Genomic DNA, 23,906 nt, shown 5'->3' with positions numbered 1-23,906 from the left:
GGGTGCATTTCTCTAACCAAGAACAACATGAAGAGTTAAAGGTGTCTGAGAAAAGTACCACATATCCACGGAAAATTTTCTCTAGAAGCCTACATCATGACCCTTTTCCTCTAATTGAGAATAATAATTAAATAAAACATTTTCTACTAAACTAGGCTTTAAAATACAGATTGAATAAGGAGGAAATCCAAAGTTAAAAAAGGGGATTCACCATTAACATGTGGACACCTCCTTTTCCTTCTGAAGCTTTTGCCTGACTTTATCCCCTAACCTTTTTCTCCCCTAAATCTCCCTTCCTACCAATTCCTTTCTGATCCATATCTCAGCGTTGCCAGAACCTGCAACCATGAGAATGTTACATTAAGCTGCTTTCAGATCATCACCATTTTACTGAGATGGAATTAAATGGAGATGGCGCCTCCCTGGGCAAAATGAGAATTGACAATTCTGCACCTATTTCTGAAGTCGGGGTTTCCATTAAGTGCTTTTAAAATCTCATTATTTTCTAGCATTTCTCTTTTCTAGGGAAATCACCCTTTGCTCTGTAACAATGCAGACATGTTGTGTGCTTCCCTTCTTTTGTTTCTACCCCAGATTAGAAAGGAAGGTTGGAGGACTTGAGGAGGGAAGAGAATGAGAATGATCTGGTGATGGACCATTCTAAAACTCATCTGATAGATTCTTCCTAGACCGCCATGAGTCAGCCACCGACGGGGGGCGCTGCCCCTGCCACAGCTACAGCTTCTGCCGCCACCTCTGCCACTGAGGCTCGCCTGCACCCAGAGGGCAGCAGCAGAAAGCAGCAGCGTGCACAATCACCTGCTAGACTAAGGGACAATTCGGTCCGGCAGACAACTACGACCACCCGGTCCCCCGTGGGGACCGGCACTAAACTCAATTCTGTTCGACTGCAGCAGCTGCAGCAGCAGCAAGGCAACAAGACCGGGAGCCGCTCGGTGCCTCCGGCCAGCGCCCGCGGAGGCGGAGGCGGGGCGGAGAAGGCTGCGCCCCTGGCGCCCAAAGGGGCCGTGCCGGGAGCTGTCCATCTCGCGGCTGGTGCTGAAGCGGCCCCCGCGGCGACCCTGGCCCCGGTGGGTGGTAGGAGGCCTGGCCCGACGGAGGAGCCTCCCCGGGAGCTAGAGCCCGTGTCCGCTAAACTCGGGGAACCCCCTCCGCTAGGGGAAGGAGGAGGAGGGGGTGGGGAAGGAGGAGGAGCCGGCAGCGGCTCCGGGGAAAGGGAGGGGGGCGCTCCGCAGCCGCCGCCGCCGCCGCCCAGGGGCTGGCGAGGGAAAGGCGTACGAGCTCAGCAGAGGGGCGGCAGCGGCGGGGAGGGGGCCTCCCCTTCACCATCCTCCTCTGCGGGCAAAACCCTAGGCCCCGGCAGCAGAAACTCCGGAAGCGGTGTTGTGGGGGGTGGCAGCGGTGGCGGAGGGAGCTACTGGAAGGAAGGATGTCTGCAGTCTGAGCTCATCCAGTTCCACCTCAAGAAAGAGCGGGCGGCAGCGGCGGCAGCCGCGGCTCAGATGCACACTAAGAACGGCGGCAGCAGCACCCGCAGCTCCCCGGTCTCTGGCGCCCCTGCCATTTGCGAGCCTCTTGCAGTCCCTTCCGTCTCCCCAATGGCGGCGGCAGCGGAGGGCCCCCAGCAGAGCGCAGAGGGCAGCGCAACTGGAGGGGGCATGCAGGCGGCGGCGCCTCCTTCGTCGCAGCCGCACCCGCAGCAGCTCCAGGAGCAGGAAGAAATGCAAGAGGAAATGGAGAAGCTCCGAGAGGAAAACGAGACTCTCAAGGTGAGAAGGGTGGGGGAACCCGGCTGGGGGAGGGGAGGTGTGGGCTTTGGAGGATTAGGGCGTGTCTCGCGAGGGTGAGAGGCTGTTAACATGTTAGGGAGCCTTAAAGAGGGAAGGGAACAGGAAATGAGAGGAGGGGGTTCCTAGGCCTTTTCCAGATTTAAAGCAGCCGAATATCAGTAGCCTTAGGTTTAATTTAAATCCAAATTTGGTCCTTCGTTTCTCTAATTATCATGGGTTGTCCCACTTTTTCATGGAGAGAGGTTGAGTAGGAGAGCTGGGGAAGGCCCAAAGAAGGCCCGTTTTTATAGTTTCTTCTTCATGCAGCTCTGTCACTCCTGTCTTATGGAGAGGGGGCAATAAAACGGAGAATTTGGAGTTGGCATGGGGTGCACACTTTACATGTCCGAGTGCCGGGGGGCGAGGTTAATTTTGACCCGCGGCCTGTCACCGCTTCAGAACGAGATTGATGAGCTGAGGACCGAGATGGACGAGATGAGGGACACTTTCTTCGAGGAGGATGCCTGTCAACTGCAGGAAATGCGCCACGAGTTGGAGAGAGCCAACAAAAACTGCCGGATCCTGCAGTACCGCCTCCGCAAAGCCGAGCGCAAAAGACTCCGCTACGCACAGACAGGGGAAATCGACGGGGAGCTGTTGCGCAGCCTGGAGCAGGACCTCAAGGTCTGCAGCGCTGGGGCTGGGAGGCGCGGGGTAGGGGCAGCAAGTGGGGACCTCTTTGCTATGAAAGGCCTTCAGTGGTCATTGGCAAAGACACGGAGTTTCGCAGCGCTGACCACAAAGTATCAGGTTCCGGGCAGGGGAAGGGAAAGAACAGACCAGTGGGTCTGAGGGGTCTAGGGTGTGTGGAGTGCCTCGCGGAGAGCGAGCTCTGGGAGGTTTCTAGGGAGTCCCGGCGACTCTTCCAGAGACGGTGCTAGAGGGCGTCTCCCCTCCCCCCCAGCAGAAACGCGGGTGTGGCAGAGCGCAGGCTCTGGCGTCGACCTGGCCTCCAGAGGCTGTCTTCCAAGTAAAGGCCAGGTGAAATCGAGAGCAGCGGGATATAGACTCCTGCGGAGAGAGGAATTAAAGCCCAGAATAGGAACAGCATTGGGACGATATCGGAGTTAAGGTCTCTCTCCGCAAGTCTCCCTAACCTCCTTCCTTTCTGTACTCACCACTTTGCTAACTCCCTGAAAAGAAATTTGTCCCACTTGCCGCCCCTTTTGGAGAAGTAAAGAGTGCAGTAAGTGAAAGAACCTCCTTTTTAATGTGAAGTTGTTCCTTTAGAATTTCCCCCAGTGGAGAAATTTTAACCTTGAAATAAGTTTTGTAAGTAGATGAGGTCTGTTCAGTTCAGTTTGACTGTAGGCAGATCCATTGACAATGCAAACCCAATGTTATCTTCATAACCTTGGACCACCAAACATAATTTTAATTATGTTAACCTCATCAATATATAAAAATCAAGTGCAATTTTCCTATGTTTTAAAGAAAGATGTGAGAAAACATTTAATGAAAGTCATTGTATTAGTTCTTTTTGTTTTTTCTTTTTCTTTTCCTATCATTTGTTGAGTGCTCACTATGTCCCAAGCACGGTGGGAAGCATTGTTATATACATTAACATTAGTTATCTATCTAAATGTTAGCTCAAGATTAAAAAAAAAAAAAAAAGCACCCATGAGGTTAGGATTAGTAATCCTATCATCATCTTATACAGTAGCTGAACCTTTTACAGAGGTTATAAGTGCCCAGTCCCTACCCATGGATATAGGCTAGTAGGTGGCCAAGCTGTCTCCTCACCCAGTATAAAACCACAGTCTATGTCCTGAGCCACTACATCATACTACACCATAAGGTTTTGTTCCAAACCCTAAATTTCCAAGATAATCTCAAAACAAAAGGCAAAAAGGTACACTGTTATCAAAAAACAAGAACAAAAACTTAATCTCAAGGACTGACATATTCCTTAAAAGTAAGCACCTGACATTATAGGATTAAAATTCAGGTCCCACTCCCACTAGAAAACTTTGTTTTCTAGTTTTTTAAAAAAACTCCTTAATGTTTACTCATTTTTGAGAGAGAGAGAAAGAGCAGGGGAGGTGCAGAGAGAGAGGAATACACAGAATCCAAAGCAGGCTCCAGACTCTGAGCTGTCAGCCCAGAGCCCTCCACTCGGGGCTCAAACTCAGGGACTGCGAGATCATGACTTGAGCTGAAGTCAGACACTTAACTGACTAAGCCACCCAGGCACCCCCGTTTTCCAGTATTTAAAATGAGTGATAATGGAAACATCTTGTTTTGTTGTAGAATTAGAGGAGATATGTGAAATTTCTATACACATGATAAAGCACGATTGAACATCTATTACCATGGTGTAGTATAGAGGTTGAGGAAACAGAGTGGAGAGCCAGACTATTTGACCACTTGTTAGCTGTGTGACCTTGAGCGTATTACTTCACATCTCTGAGACTCACTTTCCTCACCTGTGAAATAGGAATAATAATAGTACTTATCTCATGGGATTGTTGTGAGGGTTAAATAATTTATATATGTGAATGACTTATATGTAAAGCATCTGGAAAGATGCCTGGTATAGTATAGAAACTATTTGTGTATTGGCTTTTAGTACTTTTAATGTGAGTATAAGTTTAGCTCACTTATTGTACTGTCTTTAACTATATTTTATTGTTAAAACTCTTCAATTTAGGTTGCAAAGGATGTATCTGTGAGACTTCATCATGAATTGGAAAATGTAGAAGAAAAGCGAACCACAACAGAAGATGAAAACGAAAAACTGAGGCAACAGCTTATAGAAGTTGAGATTGCAAAACAAGCTTTACAGAATGAACTGGAAAAAATGAAGGAGGTTAGTATTTGATTATCTCATGGTATGCAACATATATATTTAGCTTTTTTTTTAAAGTTTATTTATTTATTTTGAGAGGGGGAGAGAGAAAATGTGAGCAGGGGAGGGGGAAGGATCCATGAGATCATGACCTGAACCAAAATCAAGAGTGGGACGCCTAACCAACTGAGCCACCCAGGTGCCCCCATATATATGTAGTTCTTTACAAAAGAATCCCCAGGACTAAAATGACTGTTAAAATAATTCTGTTTTTTAATGATTATAGAACAGTTCATTGTTCTCACCCAATATGCTAACAGATACATGATTTCATACTAATTAATAATTAGCAAAGGAAAACTGACCTCAGGCCTGCCTCTTGTGTAAAATATATGAGCTCTGACTGAGGTTTCATCCTGTCATCCAAATTTGTGTTAAAGAAGTTACACAGCTATACCAGACATGCAGGATGTCAAAAGTATGAAGGACTAAGCCTTGTGTTACTTGAGAGGAAGAACTGGTACTGTGATTATTAATGAGTTCATAGAACCACAGACTTTTGGGGTAAAAAGACCATAAAAAACCATTGAATCGAATTGAGTCAAATCATTGCTTCAATCCTCTTTATAACAAAGCCCCCAAATGATCTAATGCTTAAAACATCTCTTGCGACTAACCTTTAAGATCTTTTGCAGTATCCAATTCTGTCACAGTGTATCTCTGTTTAAAAGTTTTCTTTGTTTTGAGTTGAAATCTATTTCATTGTAACATTAGCCAGTTCATCTTAGTTGTTTCTCTTTGGTATAGAAGAGTCAAGAGTTCTCTTCCACATTAGGTGTTTGAAGTTTCTACCATATTTCTCCTAGATATTCTCAAAGAACAAAACTAGTATCAAAGGAAATAAATTGGAGGAGAAAAGACACAGAAAAGATTTATGAAGAAGTAATTAGCTTTGTGATTAGTAGCAATTTGAATTAAAATAATATTATTTGAAAACCGTCTGAGAATGCAGTGCATTTGTGGAAGCTATTATTGAGCATTAGCTGATACACATGTGGTCCTCTGGACATTTTCCTCTGCTTAACTGTGAAGAATTTAAATGAAAATCTGAATCTTTCCATGGACTAAATGAGATATTGCACCTTTCATTGCTATGCTTATGTCAAAATGGTATAAATATATATTTACCATGTAACAGTGAAAATAATCAAGTCTGCTTAAGGTCAAGGGCACACCTGCGTGGCTCAGTCAGTTAAATGACATACTCTTGATCATCTTGGCTAAAGCCATGATCTCACGGGTTTGTGGGATCGAGTCCTGAGTCGGACTCTGTGCTGAGAGTGAGAAACCTGCTTGAGATTCTCTCTCTCCCTCTCTCACTGCCCCTTCCTTCCCCATCTCTCTCTCTAAAGACATAAACTTAAATAAAATATGTCAGGAATTTGTAGAAGATGGTTTCAGTGGGGTAAACTATTTTGTGATCTAAGTTTCTACTTGTTGTTATATTATCCTGATTTTAAACATTTTTTAACATGACAAATTAGGGAAAAACTATTTTAATGATATATAATTCTTGGTTAATGCCTAAGGATGGTTGTATGCTCCAATATGGAAGCTGGGAGCCATGTGACTATCTTCACCAATAACCAATGGAGCGATTTTAAAAGGTTTCTAACTTGCCTCAGTTTATTCAGTTGTAAAATGTTGTTTTAATGATTCTCAACATCTCCTGAAGCTATCATGACTTTTATCATCAAATCCAGAACATTATCTTTAAAGAGTAGCACAGATTTTTTTTCCTGAAGTTAAGAGATCAAATATGAAATTATATATGTACAAATATATGTTTCTTAAAGAATAATGTAGAGTTGAAGTGTGTCAAAAAATGAAAGTTTAATTTGCAGGAAAAAAAAAATGAAGTAGGTGACTATGTTAGTTTGCTAGGGCTACCGTAAAAAAACACCACGACACGTTGTGTGGTATAAACAATAGAAATTTGTTTTCCTCACTGTTTTGGAAGCTGAAAGTCCAAAATCAAGGTGTAGGTAGGGTTTACTCCTTCTGAAGGCTGTGTGGAAAGGATCTATTCCAGGCCTGTCTCCTTGTAGATGGTCATCTTTATGTTCACACTGCATTCTCCCTATATCTATGTCCAAATTTCCCCTTTTCTGGACGCCAGTCGTTGTAGATTATGGCCTACCTAATTTTAGGTTGTACATTGTAGATTGATTGCTTCTGTAAAACCCTATCTCCAAATAAGGTCACATTCTGATATACTTAGGGTTACAGCTTCAGCATGTGAATTGAGGAGATACAATTCAACCATAGCAATTAAACAAAGGAAAGAGAAAGTTCTTTCTTCTTATAGGAAAGCAAAGAGAAAGTTCATTGTCAGTTCCATTAGGCTTCAAGTCAGAACAAACTTCATTTGATTACTAAGTATAAAACAGAAATACTTTGTGATTTGATATCATGTAAATGTTTTTTAGTGAAGATCTGGAAAGTTGGATTTAAGAATGGTATAAGAGCTTTCTGATTTTATTCTGTTTCCAGAAAAGGGGGAAATGCCGATAGACTGCTGTCCATTAGCCAGACAGATGGGACCACTTCCATTGTAGATAAAGCCAAAATAATCTGGCTACCAAGGAGAAGGGGTGGAACCTGAGAATGTCCTCAGGAAAATCATTATAAAAATACATTTCCTTGATTCTGTTCCCTATGCTTTGCCTTATAACTATTTCCTCCTTCAGGGCTCTAACTCTGATTTGGGAAAACAGTCTTACAGCACCAAGCAATGTGGGTATAAGTTCATGCCAAAAAGGAAACTCACATTCTCTTGGAGTTATAAAAGCCAAACTCCAATCCCTAGTTGGAAACTACAACAAGAAAAGTATAAGGAATGTAGGAACATATATTCGGGATGTCAGCATTTAAAGTAACCTTTTATTAAAAAGATGGGCTCTAAACTAGCATTCCCAGTTTGAGAAGGTGGGTGGCAGTCAGGAAAACATAGAAATAGAGAGGAAGGACAAGAGAGTGGAAGATAAATATCTGGGGGATTCTAAATGTAATAAAGGAAAAATGGAAAGTATCCTGGCAGGAAAGTTCTGTAATCATTTATCTGAGTTGACATTCATAGTGTCTAGAAAAGTGTCAGGAATAGAAAAGGTAGTTTTATTTGGAAATCAAAAATGTTTCATTAAAATGGGATGTTTGTAATGGTAACTTTGTTATCTGCCAAGAAGATGAATATTGAAACTGAGTTTCAGTAATAAGTGGCTCACTTTGTGGGGTAGGAGGTGTGAGTTTGAAGCCTAACTTGGCCTCGTATAATTGTGACAGCTTCAGTTAATCATCTGCTTCCTTGGTTGTAAAATGAAAACATATTCAAGTCCTTGGATAGGGTTAAACACACAACTGTCATCCCTTTGTGGCATTCTAATCAGTGAAGAAAATAGAATCAGGCCAAGCTTTGCATTATGAAGAAAAGACAAAAGTTATGGAGTAAATTATAAAATGGTAAGTAGGATATACTTGAGAGAAGCAATCCTCTAACTCCCAGTTTTTAGTTTCTTATATGGAGTCATATAGATGTTGAACTGCGCAACTGGGACCAATAGGCCATCTGCTGGAGTTTGGAAACCATTTACTAAGAGTTTAATTGGCTTCAAGGGTTTTGACCGATTGCTCTCAAGGCTAGTGGTTGCACAAGGTCCTGTGCACCTGCTCACAACCATCTGCTTATCTTCTTCCTCTGAGAGTACGGAGTAGGCACTGGGGGGTAAGAAGAGTTGTGTAGAGGCAGGATAGACATAATTAGTTGAGTCTACTGCAACTCATTGCTTGTATTGAAACAGTTGGTTGTCTGCCAACTGCAAACAAGAGGGACCTCTTAGGATGCTGCCTTAGAATCTTAATGGTATTTTCATCCGATTACAAAACATTGATTGCTACTAGCTCTATGCTTTCTTGCAGTAGAAAAATGCCTTTCTTTTATATAACCTGGCAAAAATGATGGTCTTTCAGCATCACAAACACTCAGAGACTGGTTTTTGCAAAAGTTTTTTCATGGAAATTATGAATAGCTTGCAGTTTGAATTCCTGGACAGGTTAATGTACAAATAGCATAAAGTGAGGAAGGATATGGAGAAAGCTCTGTGTGGCATGGGTCTCTGCTACAGTTAATGGGAGGTCACTGTCCTTCATGAAGTCCTTCTGCTGTAGGAAGAAACTTTGCTTTGAGAGCTTTGAAACACTGTTCTCTTCAGAAGGGAGGGGTCTTCTCACGTCACCTTTAAGATCTGACACTTGGAAAAGCATTGATGACAGACATTTGAGGGAAAAAAATAACCAGTAGAGACCTTTGAAGATGGAAAGGAAGAAAGACTAACTGTGATAATGATGACAAATGTTTATTTGATCTTTTTACTTTAAGAATCTATACTCTTTGTAATGTTTTGTCCCTTAACCTCATGCAAGTCTTAAAGTAATCTTCTTAACTTTTCCTGGTCTTTGCTCTAGAGGGCTCTTAACTTGCCTACTGCAATAGCACTATCTATCTTGGGACATTTATTTTCTGTGTACTTGGTTAATATATCCTATCTATTACAATGAACTCTCATTCTAGAACACAAAAATAATTGGTACCATAAATTTCAACAGTAGCCTCTCTCTCTCTCTCTCTCTCTTTTTGAAAAGAATATGTCTGCTCAGACTCTCTTTATGGACAGAACACTTTAATAAACAAATGCTTGTCTTGCACATTTACCATTGCCTATTTATTTTCTTATATAAAATAATGAATTGAGTATAACTTTACTTGGTTTTGATAGGGCATGTTTATCTAAGTTATAAAGTGCAAAAAAAAAAAAAAAAAAGCTGGGTGACAAATCAGCAAAGACGCAGCCCTTTAAGGGGGAATTTCTTTGGCATTCAAATATTTTTCCCCTGGTTCTGTGAGTTATAATTTGAAAAATAGAAGAACAGTCATTGACCTTTTTAAATGAAATTACCATAAATATTTTTAAATGTATCAATTAAACACTATTACTTTAGTCACATCTTTTCAGAGGTGGTAGTTTGTTGAATAACACAGGAATGAATAATACAGACTAAATTAAAAGCAAAAAATAATATGCCAGGTAAACAGAGGAAAGTTCATTTTCCAGGTTACTGTATGTCGTGACTGTATTTTCAAAGTCGTATTTATTTAGGACTCATAAACTCCGTTGGATTTTTTTTTTCATGAAATTGCATATGCAGCTGTATGCACAGTGAAGTGATTCCCAGGACTTGGTCCTGTGTAAATAGCTCTTTTCTCTCACCCAGATGCCAGGCTCCCAGCAAAAGCAAAGTAGTATACACAGATAAGAAAATCAATGTTGGTGGAGTATTTTGTGAGACATACAGAACTTTTATTGTAAACTTCAAATTTCTGTATATTTATGTCAAGAGCACAAGGGTTTCAAAGCTTGGAAAGTAAACGTTCTTCCTACAGCCAGTTTGTGTGTTGGCTGGAATTTTGCACTTCACATTCTTAAAACAGTAGGGCACTGTATGAATATAAGTCTTACCTAATTAGGCATCTCCTTTTGGTTACATATTAGGTTCCCATTTCAAATATTTACTAAGTTCAATGTTTGCAATGGCATGGCTTCACAGAAAATGTTCAATAAATGCATGTTGAAATGTTTGTTGCATTTGCTGATAAACCATATTGATGAGAGCTAAGTCTCCAGCCGTGGACTCTGCCAGTTTAACAGGGGTCCTGGGGCTCTAGGCTGGACTTTGAGTGATCTGCATGTAAGAGATGAGCAGCTTATGTATGTTTAAATATCTCCATGGGGCTACTTTACCTACACAGGTATTAAAGAGTTGTTCACCTCTCTGACTTCTTTCTCCCACCTACCTTAAAAAGGAATTTGAAATGGTTCTCAAAAAAATCATAACTGTTGCAATCAGGGTTTAAAATTTTGGTCAAGTAAGAATTCTGGGAAGATGAGGAAACACTCCAAGAGGTATGCATTGCTGGGAAACAGCTCTGAGTTTAAGAGCAATCAAGGCAGGGAGAGAGATATTGAAAGTAACTCTTTCCTAACTGTGACTGGATATGGAGGCAATACCAAGTTTCATAGCAGGTCTTCAGAGCAATCATGAACAAAATTAATCGTAAACAGACCTCACAGGACAACCAGTGGATGGCTGAGCCTTCATAACAACTGTCAATTTTCATTTATAGAATCAATAAACTAAGAATTATAGTTTTGCAGAAAATAAAATTTAGACATCTTGTCATTAGCTGTGAATTTGAGTGTGGCTTGTTAGAAAACACATATGTCATGAAGTCTAGAAACTGACTTTGAAGCCCACTTCCCATACACTGTGACTTTGAGCAAATATCTTGAAATTTATAGGCTTCGGTTTCTTTTTTCATAAATGTTGAAGTTAAACTAAATACTCTCAAAGGCTCCTGTGAAAATGTCATTTTCTGATTTGTCATTTACTCATCTCTGTTCTCCCCGTAAGTTTTATTTATGGCCAGGTATGCCGGTCTGTTTCACTACTATTATTTTATTACTATAATTATTTTCTTTCATTTATTCAACCAACAGATATTTATTGAATAGTAACGTATTACCCACTGTAGTATGGCCTACAGACACCACAGAGGATACAAAAATACAGATATCAGGGTGTTGATTACACAGACTTTGTACTAAATGAGTACTGTCATCAGTGAAACATCCAAACGTTTTTATTTTGCTATTATTGAAATAATATGATTTTTCTGAAGGTGAAAGTCTTTATGTTTCCAAAAACATAATAAAAAACTCTTTGAGATCGTTAGGCCTTTGTATGTGTGTGACAGAAAAAACCCTCATGTAGAATGGATCCCCATTAAACAACCTAGTCTTTTCCTTACGGGACTCTGATGGGTGTAGCTGTGACCTAACTGGTTCCCGTGATGCCTATAGTTTTGGGGACTGTGGTTAACACTATTCCCTACCACTCCCCGCAACCTTGGCTGCCTGATAAGGGCTGTGCTTCTAGTGGTGGAGAAAATAGCGTCTGCTGTCTGTCTCAGCAAACCTTTGATGTGACTTTAACTTAGCAAACATTTATTGAGTGTGTATATATATTACGTATAACAAGATAACAGTGTAACTATGAGGGTAGTCTCTACCTGAAGTTAATTACTTATAGAAGGTGTACTTTGACAATATTTACACATATGCATTACTGTACCGAATACTTTGATGTTTGTGATCTCAGAAGGGGAAACTCTTATAAGTAGATGAGACCAACACCTGTTTTGTTCACTGTGGCACCCTCAACATCCACTTCAGTACCTGGCATGTAATCAGACCACATTCTTCTGTAATACTATAACAACTGTTATTCCATATTTAATTTTTATATATCTTTTTCCCACTCTAGACTGCAAATCCCTTGGGAGTAAGAACCGAATCTTGTCTTACTCATCATAGTGTCCACAACAACCAGAAATTGTTGACACAAAGTTGATAAGCGCTAAATAATTTTGAATGAGAGAATGTAGTTAGGAGAGGTGTTTTGTGGAGAGAACAAGAACTATGGCTCAGAAACAAGGCTTTTTTTGTGGGGCTTAGTATAATACAAACACGCTACAAAGGAGCTCCAGCCTCACTCTGCTTCCAGAACTAGAGATCTCTTGATACTGGTATCTCTTGGAAACTTCTAGTCCTCTACCATGCTTCTCCCAAACCCCAGTAATTCCCCAGAAACAACAAGTCTTCCCTAAAACAAGGTCTTATAGGCTTCTCAGGATGGGGAATGAGTACAGGGGCTCAAAAATGACAGGACAACTCTGACACCCTAGACCTCAGCTCTGCATCTGACTTCTGTATCCTTTGGTGCGAAAATATGAAATGCCGCTTTAGAGAGTAAGAGAAGGCTGCAGGTGTTGTCATTCCCAAACTATTTGCTTTAAATCTTCAGTGTTGGGATAGTCAATTTAGCAGTTAATTTGACTGGAGAACTAAGGAAAATTACCCCAGGGCCGCCGCTACCATTGATGAGTGCCAATCACTGTGCCAGATATTGTAGGTATAGTTATGTTGCTAACAGTTTCATTTTAGAGATAAACACTCAAAGCTCAACAAGGCTAATGGCACTAGTAAGCTGGCACGGTCCATACTGATCCCCCTGCCTCCAAGCCCATGGTCTCCATCGGCCAGTGCTGCACAACTGCACTATTGGGACTCAGAGTCCCCTCCGCATAGCCACTTCTATCTTCCTGACCCACAAATGACATGCCTTCTTTAGAGACCTCGATTCTCCTAGAATCTCCAAGTCCTGAATCTCTAGCACACATTTAGAAAATGCACGGAGCAAGGACTTCCAAGGTATCTAAAGGGAAACTCTATTTTATCCGAAAGAAAGGAAGTCTTTGGAGAGAACAAAGAAACTGGGACCATAGGTCTAAAAAATGTGTTTCCAGGTCTGTTGATGCTGTCTCTTATTTTTATAGACTTAATACGTGTGTTATTTCAGATAAGTCACTTAATAGCTGATTCTCAATTTAACCACCTCTTAAAGGAAAATAAATGTTTTCCCTAGGCAACCCATTCACAAGGACAACAGAAGATAATATGTGTGGCATGCTTTATAAACCGTAAGGTCGTGTGGACGTCAGATGTTCTTGTTATCACATAGTTCTAGATGAGCTGATTAAAACTTAACTCTGAGAGAGAATGTTTAAATCCATGAGAGTGAAATTTTGGATTTACCCAGGAGTCTAATTCTTTTACAATGGGCTTAGAAACACTTTTCCTTTCTCTTTCCCCATGAATGTGTATGACCGTGAAGTTCCTCTTTATAGGTCACTTCACTGTAGAGCCATTCTAACTTCTATGCATCCTGTTCTGTCTTCCACAAGACATGTCCTTAGTCCTTACTGCTTCACCATCCAGGACCTTACATTTGCAGAGGTCTCAAGGGAGGTGCAAACAATGCAGTTACACTGTCTGCCCCGGCACTCGCCAATGGGACTGACCACTGATTTGTCTGGATAAATGCCTCTCCTACCTTTGCTGCTCTATAAATATTTTTCTTACAGAGAAACATCTTAGCAGAGAGAGGAGGGCTATTGTATTCAGGTTCAAGATACTTTAGATTGCTTTGTGTGTTTTAGTGACTCCACAGCTAAATTCTATGCTCTCTGAATTTAAGAACTGTATTTCTATTTAATTCACACACAAAGACTGCTATAGATACAAAAACTGTAAATGCTTGGCCAAGAGAAGAGGTGTTTAGGAAGATATGATTGCTGTCAGGGGAACTCATCTTTAGCTCTTAAATTAGAATTTACTCGGTTCCTTTGTTTTCCAATACTTGTGTTACATTGGAGTAAATATACCATGCAATTTCGCTGTATATTAGGAAGTATTTTCCAAATTGAAAATTCAGTTATATCTTGAAGATTTTAGACTTCATTGCATTTTAATGGAAATACAATCACTTATTTGATGTCTCCATTCTAATTCCATTTTTACATTTCAGGGTCAGTTAAACTGATCTTTATCCAGATGGTAAATGGCATTTGAAGATGACATTTAAAGAGGTCATTTAGCTTCTCTCCTGACATTTTCCATTTTATGCTTATGTATTTCACTTAATGGGGTCATTTATATTCAGCGTGATTCAACTCAGAACTGCTTAAAATTAAAAATTCAAAGTATTCTATATTCATCTGCTGGCTAGCTCAGTTATTTCCAATTTGTCTAGCCAATTAATCATGGTGGTAAGTGGTTAATAAAATTAACTACACTATTTTTTCTTTCCTTCACAAAGTAAGCGTTCTTACCATTACATTGGCCAGCAACCTTGAATAATAGCAGAAATAACTAGACAGCCCAATTGATTATTGTATTCAAGTGCATAATGAGTGGCTAATATGTTGGTATGTGGTTGTATCCACCACGCCCTCGCATATAGAAGAAAGATTTTCATTGAACTTTATCAAATGGTAGCCACCTGTGTGTATTCAAGAGGATCTGTTTTATGTAAAGTATTGTTTTTCAAGGATAAAATACAGCTTTCAGGTTCATTTCTTCAGAGACATGGCTACATTTAAAATAGAATAATTATGTTCTACAATGATTTGGAAGGTAGTTATTCTGTTATTACTTCCACTAGTATTAACCCTAAGGGTTTTTTGAGGTTTTTTTTTTTTGGTAATACATGTATGATTCTCAATTTTCTCAACTACTAAAATCAAGAATAAAATAAGGAATTAAGAGTTACTTCAGTTAGCCCAACCCCTTGGATTACTGTCTGATCTTTGTTAACATAGGATTATAAGATAAGATTGTTACTATTATTTATTGTTACAGTATATAGTTTGAATTTAAAGAATGTCTTTTGCTTCATATGTAATTCAAACAATATACATTCAGTTTCAATACTTAACTATCAATGATTTTAAACTACAACTAAATTTCTGAAACCTCAGTTTTAAATAATCTTTAGTTGATTAGGTAATGATCTTGACTTTTTTTTTCTTAAACAGGAAAAGTTTGTAGAGGTTATACTTTTTCTGAGTTTTTGTACTTTTGAAAAGAGCCTTTGTACTTTTGACCTCACACAGGAATGACAAGATGGCATTACTGAGTCAAAATTTTTTCTTTTCACATCATATACTCTGCTCCATTATCTTCTGGCATTTGTTTTAGAGTGAAGAAATATGAGACTAGTCTGACTTTGATTCCTTTGTGGGTCAGATTGTTTCCTCTCTACATATTTATGGATATTTTGTCTTTACCCTTTCTATCAATCAGGATCCTCCAGTAGATGGATCATGTAAATAAGATTACTCACAGTGGTGTGGGCAGGATTAAGGGAACATGCTCTTAATTTGGGCTGGTGAGGCATTCAGAGAAGACTGGCAACACATAGAAACCATCACCACCTCTAGATATAAAAATGCTGCCAAGGAAATGATGTTACAGGGGCTGGCGTAAGCTGGAACTGTGGAGGAGGGGCTACCCGGTGGGAGTTGTCCTCTGGAGGGTTCTCAGCAAGATATGGTGTTGACAAAGTGAGGGAGTGAGGAGAGATACTGTGAACTATCTCTCCTCCTACCCTCATTGCTCAGCATTTCTGCCAGTGCCTTCTATTGGCCAAACTCAACCAGAAGGCATGTGGCAGGGAAGAGAGCCTGGGCAGAAATATATGCAGAGGGCAGCCTCCTGAAGCACAGAGCAGGACAGAGAAGGGGCAAGAATGAGTCTGGATAGCTAAGGAGAATAACCAGTTCAAAATTATTGCCGGGACATATCTAGGTGATGGTCTTTGTGGACTCTTTAATCTGAAAATTAACATTTATTAATTATCTCAGAGGAGCGTTCGTGTAGTATAGGCTTGTCAATCACACATACTCTATTTTCTCTCCTTCACATTTTCTTCACTTTGTGCCCCTTATGACTATCTTCTCATCCATTCACCTTCTTTTTGTCCTTTTAACCTGTGTCCTTGGACAATTTCTCAAGTTTTTTCTCAGTATCAGGGAGTTTATTTTCTGGTATGTCAGTCGTGCTGTTTGAAGACTCCAGTGAAAAATTTGATTCTTGCATTGAAGCTGAGTGTTCTCTGTGAGGTTTCTTATTCCCAACACCTTCCTATTTTTCAGATCTTAATCTCCCCTATCGTCTTCTACTTTTAGTTTATAGAGGCCATGTTCATTATCTTATTAAGGATACAATATTCCTAAAGCTATCTTCTGTTTTCCAGAGTAGTTTTTAGACATATACTTTTTGGGTTTTTCCCCCCTTTCTCTTTAACTGAATACCTTTCTCTTACCTTCCCCAATATATTTTATTGTATACAGCTTTATTGAAATGTAATTTACATACCATAAATTAATTTTAGGTATAGAATTTAATGCTTTTTAGCAAATGTGCAGGGTTGTGGAACCATCTCCATAATACAATTTTAGAACATTTCTATTGCTCCCAAAAAGATCTATAGTGCTCACTTGCAGTCACCTCCTGTTCTCACTCCTAACCGCAATCAAGCACTAATCTGTTTTCTAAATCTATAGCCTTGTATTCTCTGAATATTTCATACAACTGTAATCATACAAGTTTTGGCCTTTTGCATCTGGCTTCTTTCACTTAGTCTAATGTTTTTTAGGTTTACACATACCTTGTAATGTATATCAGTACTTGATTCCTTTTTTATTTCCAAATAATATTTGAATATACATGTATACATACACCACATTTTGTTTATCCATTCATCAGTCGTTGGACATTAGTTTTTTCCCCCCATTTTTATGAATAATGCTACTGTGAACATTCACATAAAAGTTTTTGTGTGGACCTGTGTTTTGGTTTCTCTTAGGTAGGTATCTAAGAGAATTTATGGGTCATACGATGCAGTTACGCTTAACTTTTTAAAGAAACTGCCAAACTGTTTTCCAAAGTGGCTGCATCATTTTACATTCTTACTAGCAAAGGAGGAGGGTTCAATTTGTCAACACCCTGGCCAACTCTTATTGTCTATCTTTTTTATTACAGCTCTTCCTTTGAGGTTTATTTACGTGGCATGTCATTGGCTTAAATTTGTGTTTCTCTAATAATGTTGAACATCTTTTCCTGTGCTTATGTTCCATTCATGTATCATCTTTTGTGTAATATCCATTCAATTTTTGGTTCATTTTAGTTGGATTGTTTGTCTACTTATTCTTGAGTTTTAATATAAACTTCATATATTCTGGATACAAGTCTTTTATCAGATGTGTGATTTGCAGTGTTTTCTGTGTCGCTTGTCTTTTCACTTTCTTTATGATGCCATCTGCAGTGCAAAAGGTTTTTATTTTGATGAAGTCCAACTTATGAATGTTTTTCTTATATCACTTATGCTTTTCATGTTATATCTAAGAAATCTCTGTCTAACCTGCAGGAAAATGACTACTGTTTTTCTAAGAGTTTTACTACTTTTGGCTATTACATTCAGGCCTATGATCCATTTTGAGTTAACTCTTGTGTATGGTGTGAGTTAGGCATCTGAATTCATCTTTTTGCATGCGGATCTCCAATCGCCCCAGCACCGTTTGTTGAAAGATCCTTTCTCCACTGAAATGCCTTTGTCCAATGCACTTTTATCTCCTTGTCCACTTCTTTTTCCTTTTAGAAAATATCGTTGAATGTCAAACTTTCTTTGTAAATTCAGCGTTGGCTCCAAATACTCACTGTGCAATTTTTGCTTCGTTCCTCTCACTGCTCGCTTTCAGACCCAGAGCTATAGCACAACTTGATATGCACAGCCCTAAACCCAACGTCCGATGGCTGGTAGACATCTATCTAGTTCTGGCCTTTTCTGAAGGAATATGAGAAATTCTACTACTGTAGCGCTCAGGCATGTTATGAGGAAAATTTGAATCTTAGAAAAATTTGAAGCATCTTGTAGTTGTTCTTTTCTTACCTTTAGTATGTGAAAAATAACAAACCCCAATTTGGGTGTTCCCAAGGCTTTTCTGCCTGTGTTTCTACCCGTGAAGCCCTGAGTAGGAAAAGAATATATCTGGGGCACCTGGGTGGCTCAGTTGGTTGGGCGGCTGACCTCAGCTCAGGTCATGACCTCTTGGTCCATGAGTTCGAGCCCCGAGTTGGGCTCTGTGCTGACAGCTTGGAGCCTGGAGCCTGCTTCAGGTTCTGTGTCTCCCTGTCTCTCTTCATCTCCCCCACTTGCACTCTGTCTCTCTCTCTCAAAAAAAAATAAACATTATTTTTTTTAAAAAAAGAAAAAAATATATCTAATGATTCATTGCCCAATTAATCATCTAGCTCTTTCCCTGCTAGAGTATTGGAGTATTGCAGTTTTAACAGCCTGAGAGCTGCTGATTGCAAATGAGCCGAGCTCTTTCTCCAGATACATGATAAAGCAGTACCTATGCAATATCTATGCATGTGCTGGGGCAAGTAGGGTTGGGATATAGAAGTGCTGGCTGGCTAGTTGTCTGTTTTTTAATAACTTTTTTGAGGCATGTTTGTTACATGTCATATAATCATGTTTTTTACATGTCATATAATCAAACCATTCCAACTATGCAATTCAGTGATCTTTAAGTAAATTTTCCAAGGCATGCAATTACTACAATAAATTAGTTTTAGAACATTTTCATTACCTCATAATATCTCTCATACCCACTTACTGTTAAACCCCATCCTTCTCTCCCTCTTGCGACTCCAGACAACCATGAATCTGCTTCCTGTATCTATTGATTTGCCCTTTCTAGACATTTCATATAAATGGAATCATACAATATATGCCTATTACATCTGGCTTTCACTTCACTTAATGTTTTTGAGATTCATCCATGTCATATCATGTATCAGTAGTTCATTCCTCTTTACTTTTTAAAGTTTATTTACTTACTTTGAGGGAGAGACAGAGGGTGTGAGACAGAGAGAAAGGTAAGGGCAGAGGGAGAGGGAGACAGAAAATCACAAGCAGCCTCCGCACTATCAGCACAGAGCCTGATGCGGGGCTCGAACTCAAAACTGTGAGATCATGACCTGAGCAGAAACCAAGAGTCAGACGCTTAACTGACTGAGCCACCCAGATGTACCATTCCTTTTTTTAAAAATTGGCTGAATAGTATTGTATTGTATGGACACCATATTTTATTTATCCACTCACCAGTAGGTGCACATTTGGGTTGAGCTATTATGAATAATGCTTGTAGAATATTCTTGTGTAAATCCTTATGTGAATACAAGTTTCATTCCTCTTGGGTATATACCTGAAAGTGGAATTGCTGAGTCATATGGCAAACTTGTGTTTAACCTTTTAAGAAACAGGGATGTTTGGTTTTGATTGGTCTGCATTTCCAGTTCTGTTTCAGACAGTAAAGATTACACATAGATACATTATGTTTCTTTGTTGAATTCCACTGATGCTACTGTTGAAGGAAATTTTTCTCAGATTCTGGAAAATGCTTGACTGTTAACCTCAGTTACCAGTGTTACTGCATCTATATTTTTATCTTTGTGTTCAAGTATATCTTAGTAGAGAGAAAGTGACAAATTTGTGTTATATTTGGCCAAAATTCTTTTTTTTATTGTTGTATTTATTTTTGAGAGAGAGAGAGAGAGAGAGAGGGAAGAGGAGGGTCTGAAGTAGGCCCCATGCTGACAGCAGATAGCACGATGTGGGGCTCAAACCCATGGGTTTGAACCCATGAACCCCAAGATCATGAACTGAGCCAAAGTCAGCCACTTAACCAACTGAGCCACCCAGGCACCCTTATATTCACCCTAAATTCTTTCTAATTGACCAGCAATGTAAATGGTAAGTTTTCTTTAAAAAATAATACCTGAGGGGTCACTTAGTCTGTTAAGCATCCGCCTGTGGCTCAGATCATGATCTCACAGTTCGTGGGTTCAAGCCCCGCATTGGGCTCTGTGCTGACAGCTCAGAGCCTGGAGCCTGCTTTGGATTCTGTGTCTCCCTCTCTCTCTCTGCCCCTCCCCAACTTGTGCTGTCTCTCTCTCTCAAAACTAAAGAAATAAACATGAGAAAAAAGAAAGTTAAAAAATAATACCTTAAGAAATGAATCTGGTTCATCTGTGATTCCTATCCATAACTTCCTTAATATATGGAATATTTTATTTTTATTCCATTTACATCTCATGCTCTTATATTCATGCGTGTATTCCCCCTAGGAAGGTACTTATTTATTATTTATAAAGGCACTACTGTGTGTGTAGCTGTTAAGTTGTTCTCATGTCTAAAAAAGATGCATGTCCACATGTGTATATCCTTTAGGATTGTATCCAGGGACTAAGTAGATTTACTTAGCCTAGAGTATGGTCCTTGTTTTTGTTCAAATTCAAATTTCAGGAATCTAGTGATTGTCCATTTATTCCAAAATTACTTTAAAATGAACTAATTTGGTCAAATACAATACAGTTCCAAAGGATATTACAGTACCTCTTAATATGAAGTAAAAGCAGATTGTAACATTTCAATGAGTATGTGTTCTCTAGTGATGTCTATAATAGGTTTCAAATTGTATGGTATATAGATAGAAGTTGCAGAGATTCTGTTTGTCCCTGTGTTTTATAATCCACTGAGCAGTGTTTAAGATATGCTGGAATTCCTTCCAGGACCTAAAACACATACGTATATACACATGTATGTTCCAACACATATATACATATATTCACATATGCACATGGACATGCACACATACTCATACTCGTTTGCTCTATGAATGTGAACCTACACATAAACACAAAACACACTCCATGGATGTATTATTTGATTTTAAGAGCTTGGGTTCAGTTTTTTCCTGTATCTATTGATTTGCTTTTTCTAGTCATTTCATATAAATGGAATCTTACAATATATGTCTATTATGTCTGGCTTCGGATGAAGCTTTTTAAAACATACTCTGTGGTTTTTTTTATTAAACCAATTACTTCTGCCCTTACTTTCTCTGTCCTTAAAAATGGAAAAGGGCCAGTTCCCAGAAATAGTTCATTGTCACTGAATTAAACCATGGAAACAAGATTTTTCTTTTAATCAATTTAAGAGTTGCAGAGAAAACTCTTGTAATCATACTTTATTCATGATTTTTATTTTCTTGGCACATCAGAGAGACTATAAAGACTGTGATTGTCATGCTTTAGTCATAAATATTTTCATGTTTTCATAAATTCGTTAAAAGAAATTAACTCAGTCTTCTTTTTTTTAAACTTAGTCTTTCTTCTTATGCCATTTGTTTGCACATTATTTCAACTATGTCATAAATACCTATTATACTCTAAAGCATATCTAAGTGGAATCCTCCTTAGTAGCAATCAAGAAAGATACAGGCAGGGGCGCCTGGGTGGCTCAGTTGGTTAAGCGGCTGACTTCGGCTCAGGTCATGATCTCGCGGTCCGTGAGTTTGAGCCCTGCGTCGGGCTCTGTGCTGACAGCTCAGAGCCTGGAGCCTGTTTCAGATTCAGATTCTCCCTCTCTCTGACCCTCCCCCGTTCATGCTCTGTCTCTCTCTGTCTCAAAAATAAATAAAATTAAAAAAAAAAAAAGATACAGGCAAAGACAATCAGAATGATGTCAACATAAGAGAGTGCACATTAATAAGATGAAATTTATATGAATAAATGTGGAGGTCCTATAATGTGATTTTTTTTTTAATTTACACAAATACAAAAGGATAGAAATATAGCTATTTACACAAAAAGAGGCGAAGGGAGTTTCATTGACCAAAAGCTATATGTGAGACCATGTCATATGATGAATGCTTAAAAGAACTGGGGAGTGGGGCGCCTGGGCGGCTCAGTTGGTTAAGCGTCCAACTTTGGCTCAGGTCATGATCTCGTGGTTTGTGGGTTCGAGCCCCACATGGGGCTCTGTGCTGACAGCTCAGAGTCAGGAGCCTACTTTAGATTCTGTGACTCCCTCTCTCTCTGCCCCTCCCCCGCTCACACTCTGTCTCTCTCTCAAAAAAAAAAAAAAAACATGAAAAAAAGAAGAACTGGAGAGTGTGTTTATATATGTATATATATATACATGTATATATGTGTGTATATATATGTATATACATGCAGTATTTATGTATGTATATATATACACACATACATAGATACATACACACAGACACACACAGAGTAAAATCTTGGATCACAAGTAACTTGTTCTGCGAGTGTTCTGCAACTAGCAAACATTTCTAATAAATTTTAACTTGATAAACGAGCCATGTCTTTCAATACGAGTAGTACATGAGGCCAAACGTCACATGATCACAACTGAACCAATGGTTCTTGAAATTCACTTTGATATACAAGTGCTTTGGATTACAAGCATGTTTCTGGAATGAATTATGCTCGCACACCAAGGTTTTACTGAATATGTATAACCTGAAGAAGAAAATACTTGACATGTGATCACTCTCTTCTAATGTTTGAGGGGATTTAATATAGAAGGAAAGGTAGATTTATTCTTTGAATCACTTTAAGTGATTTTTAATTTAAGTAGATTTGGGATCAAAATACAGACATTTTATCCATCAGAGCCATTTGTAAAGGGATTGGGTGACTTGCCACCTGTAGAAGCCCAGCTCCTGGAAAAGCACAAGAAAAGACTAGGTGGTATATAAAGGATTCCTGTAGGATGCTGAATGGAAGATTGCTTTTCTTAGTCACCTTTCACATATGTGACGTTAGTGGTCCAGGTCCACTGCCACTGGAGGGCCAAGCAGGTTATATAAATGAGGGAAGCTGCTTTGTTAAGAGTGATGGAGCAAACTGGATATTGTATGTCTTAGTATTTAGTTCCAACCCGAAGATGTCATGCCATAATCAGACCTAACTTTACCAGACCTTCAGATTTTTCAAGCACAACTGGAGATCTTGATTTTTAAAATGTAAATTGTCCACATTTTAAAAATTGGCAACTCATTCCAAAATTTTTAAGGCACAACTATGGGCTGTCACCTTTTAACCTAGTGTAGGAATTATTCCATAAATTTACATCTGTTCTTTTTCAGTACATTTCAGGAATGATGGAGAATTCTGACCTTTAAAATTTCATCATAAAATATCTTAAATGTGTAGAAAGAATCATTTTAAAGTACCTAAGTACTCACCCCTTAGCATCCTGCCACTTCAGTGGCAATTGTAATGCACTTTCTGCATATTTCTCACAAGATTCTGAACAAAATCTTCTGTATTAATAAGGTAGAAGCTATTGAGACGCCATATAAAAAAGAGAGGACAGGGGCGCCTGGGTGGCTCAGTCGGTTAAGCGGCCGACTTCAGCTCAGGTCACGATCTTGTGGTCCGTGAATTCAAGCCCCGCATCGGGCTCTGGGCTGATGGCTCAGAGCCTGGAGCCTGTTTCCGATTCTGTGTCTCTCTCTCTCTCTGCCCCTCTCCCATTCATGCTCTGTCTCTCTCTGTCTCAAAAATAAATAAAACGTTAAAAAAAATTTAAAAAAAAAAGAGAGGACAAATCATCATTTCAACTTATAAATGCTGGCTGCAGGTTTCCCCCCTTCGGGTCATTATAGAAAAAGGCCATAAAGACCTGCTACCACTACAGAGCCATAATTTTCTAAATGCATTTTAGGTGCCAAATGCAATGGTGCTTAGAAATCAATTCATGAGCTATAGCAAATTAGAAGTGAATATAAAGCTTTGTATTTGCTAAAGATATTCATAGCTTAGTAAGTATACTAAGTAAGTATACTATATTGTGGATTAAGGGTTTAAGGCATA

General features: G+C 39.3%; 1 protein-coding gene across 1 annotated transcript in view; it reads left to right on the top strand.

Annotated features, from left to right (window-relative positions):
• The first annotated feature begins 695 nt into the window (after positions 1–695).
• SOGA3 (SOGA family member 3) overlaps positions 696–23,906 on the top strand; it is a 61,291-nt gene continuing 38,080 nt past the window's right edge. Inside the window, exons 1-3 of the mRNA XM_047860445.1 lie at positions 696–1,790; positions 2,250–2,474; positions 4,501–4,659. Coding sequence (XP_047716401.1) covers positions 696–1,790; positions 2,250–2,474; positions 4,501–4,659 — 1,479 coding nt within the window. The remainder of the gene's footprint in view (positions 1,791–2,249; positions 2,475–4,500; positions 4,660–23,906) is intronic.

Source organism: Prionailurus viverrinus, chromosome B2, assembly GCF_022837055.1.
Source record: "Prionailurus viverrinus isolate Anna chromosome B2, UM_Priviv_1.0, whole genome shotgun sequence".
Lineage (NCBI taxonomy): Eukaryota > Metazoa > Chordata > Mammalia > Carnivora > Felidae > Prionailurus > Prionailurus viverrinus.
The sequence above is the reverse complement of the archived record's forward strand: the minus strand, read 5'-3'. Positions and strand labels throughout refer to the sequence as shown.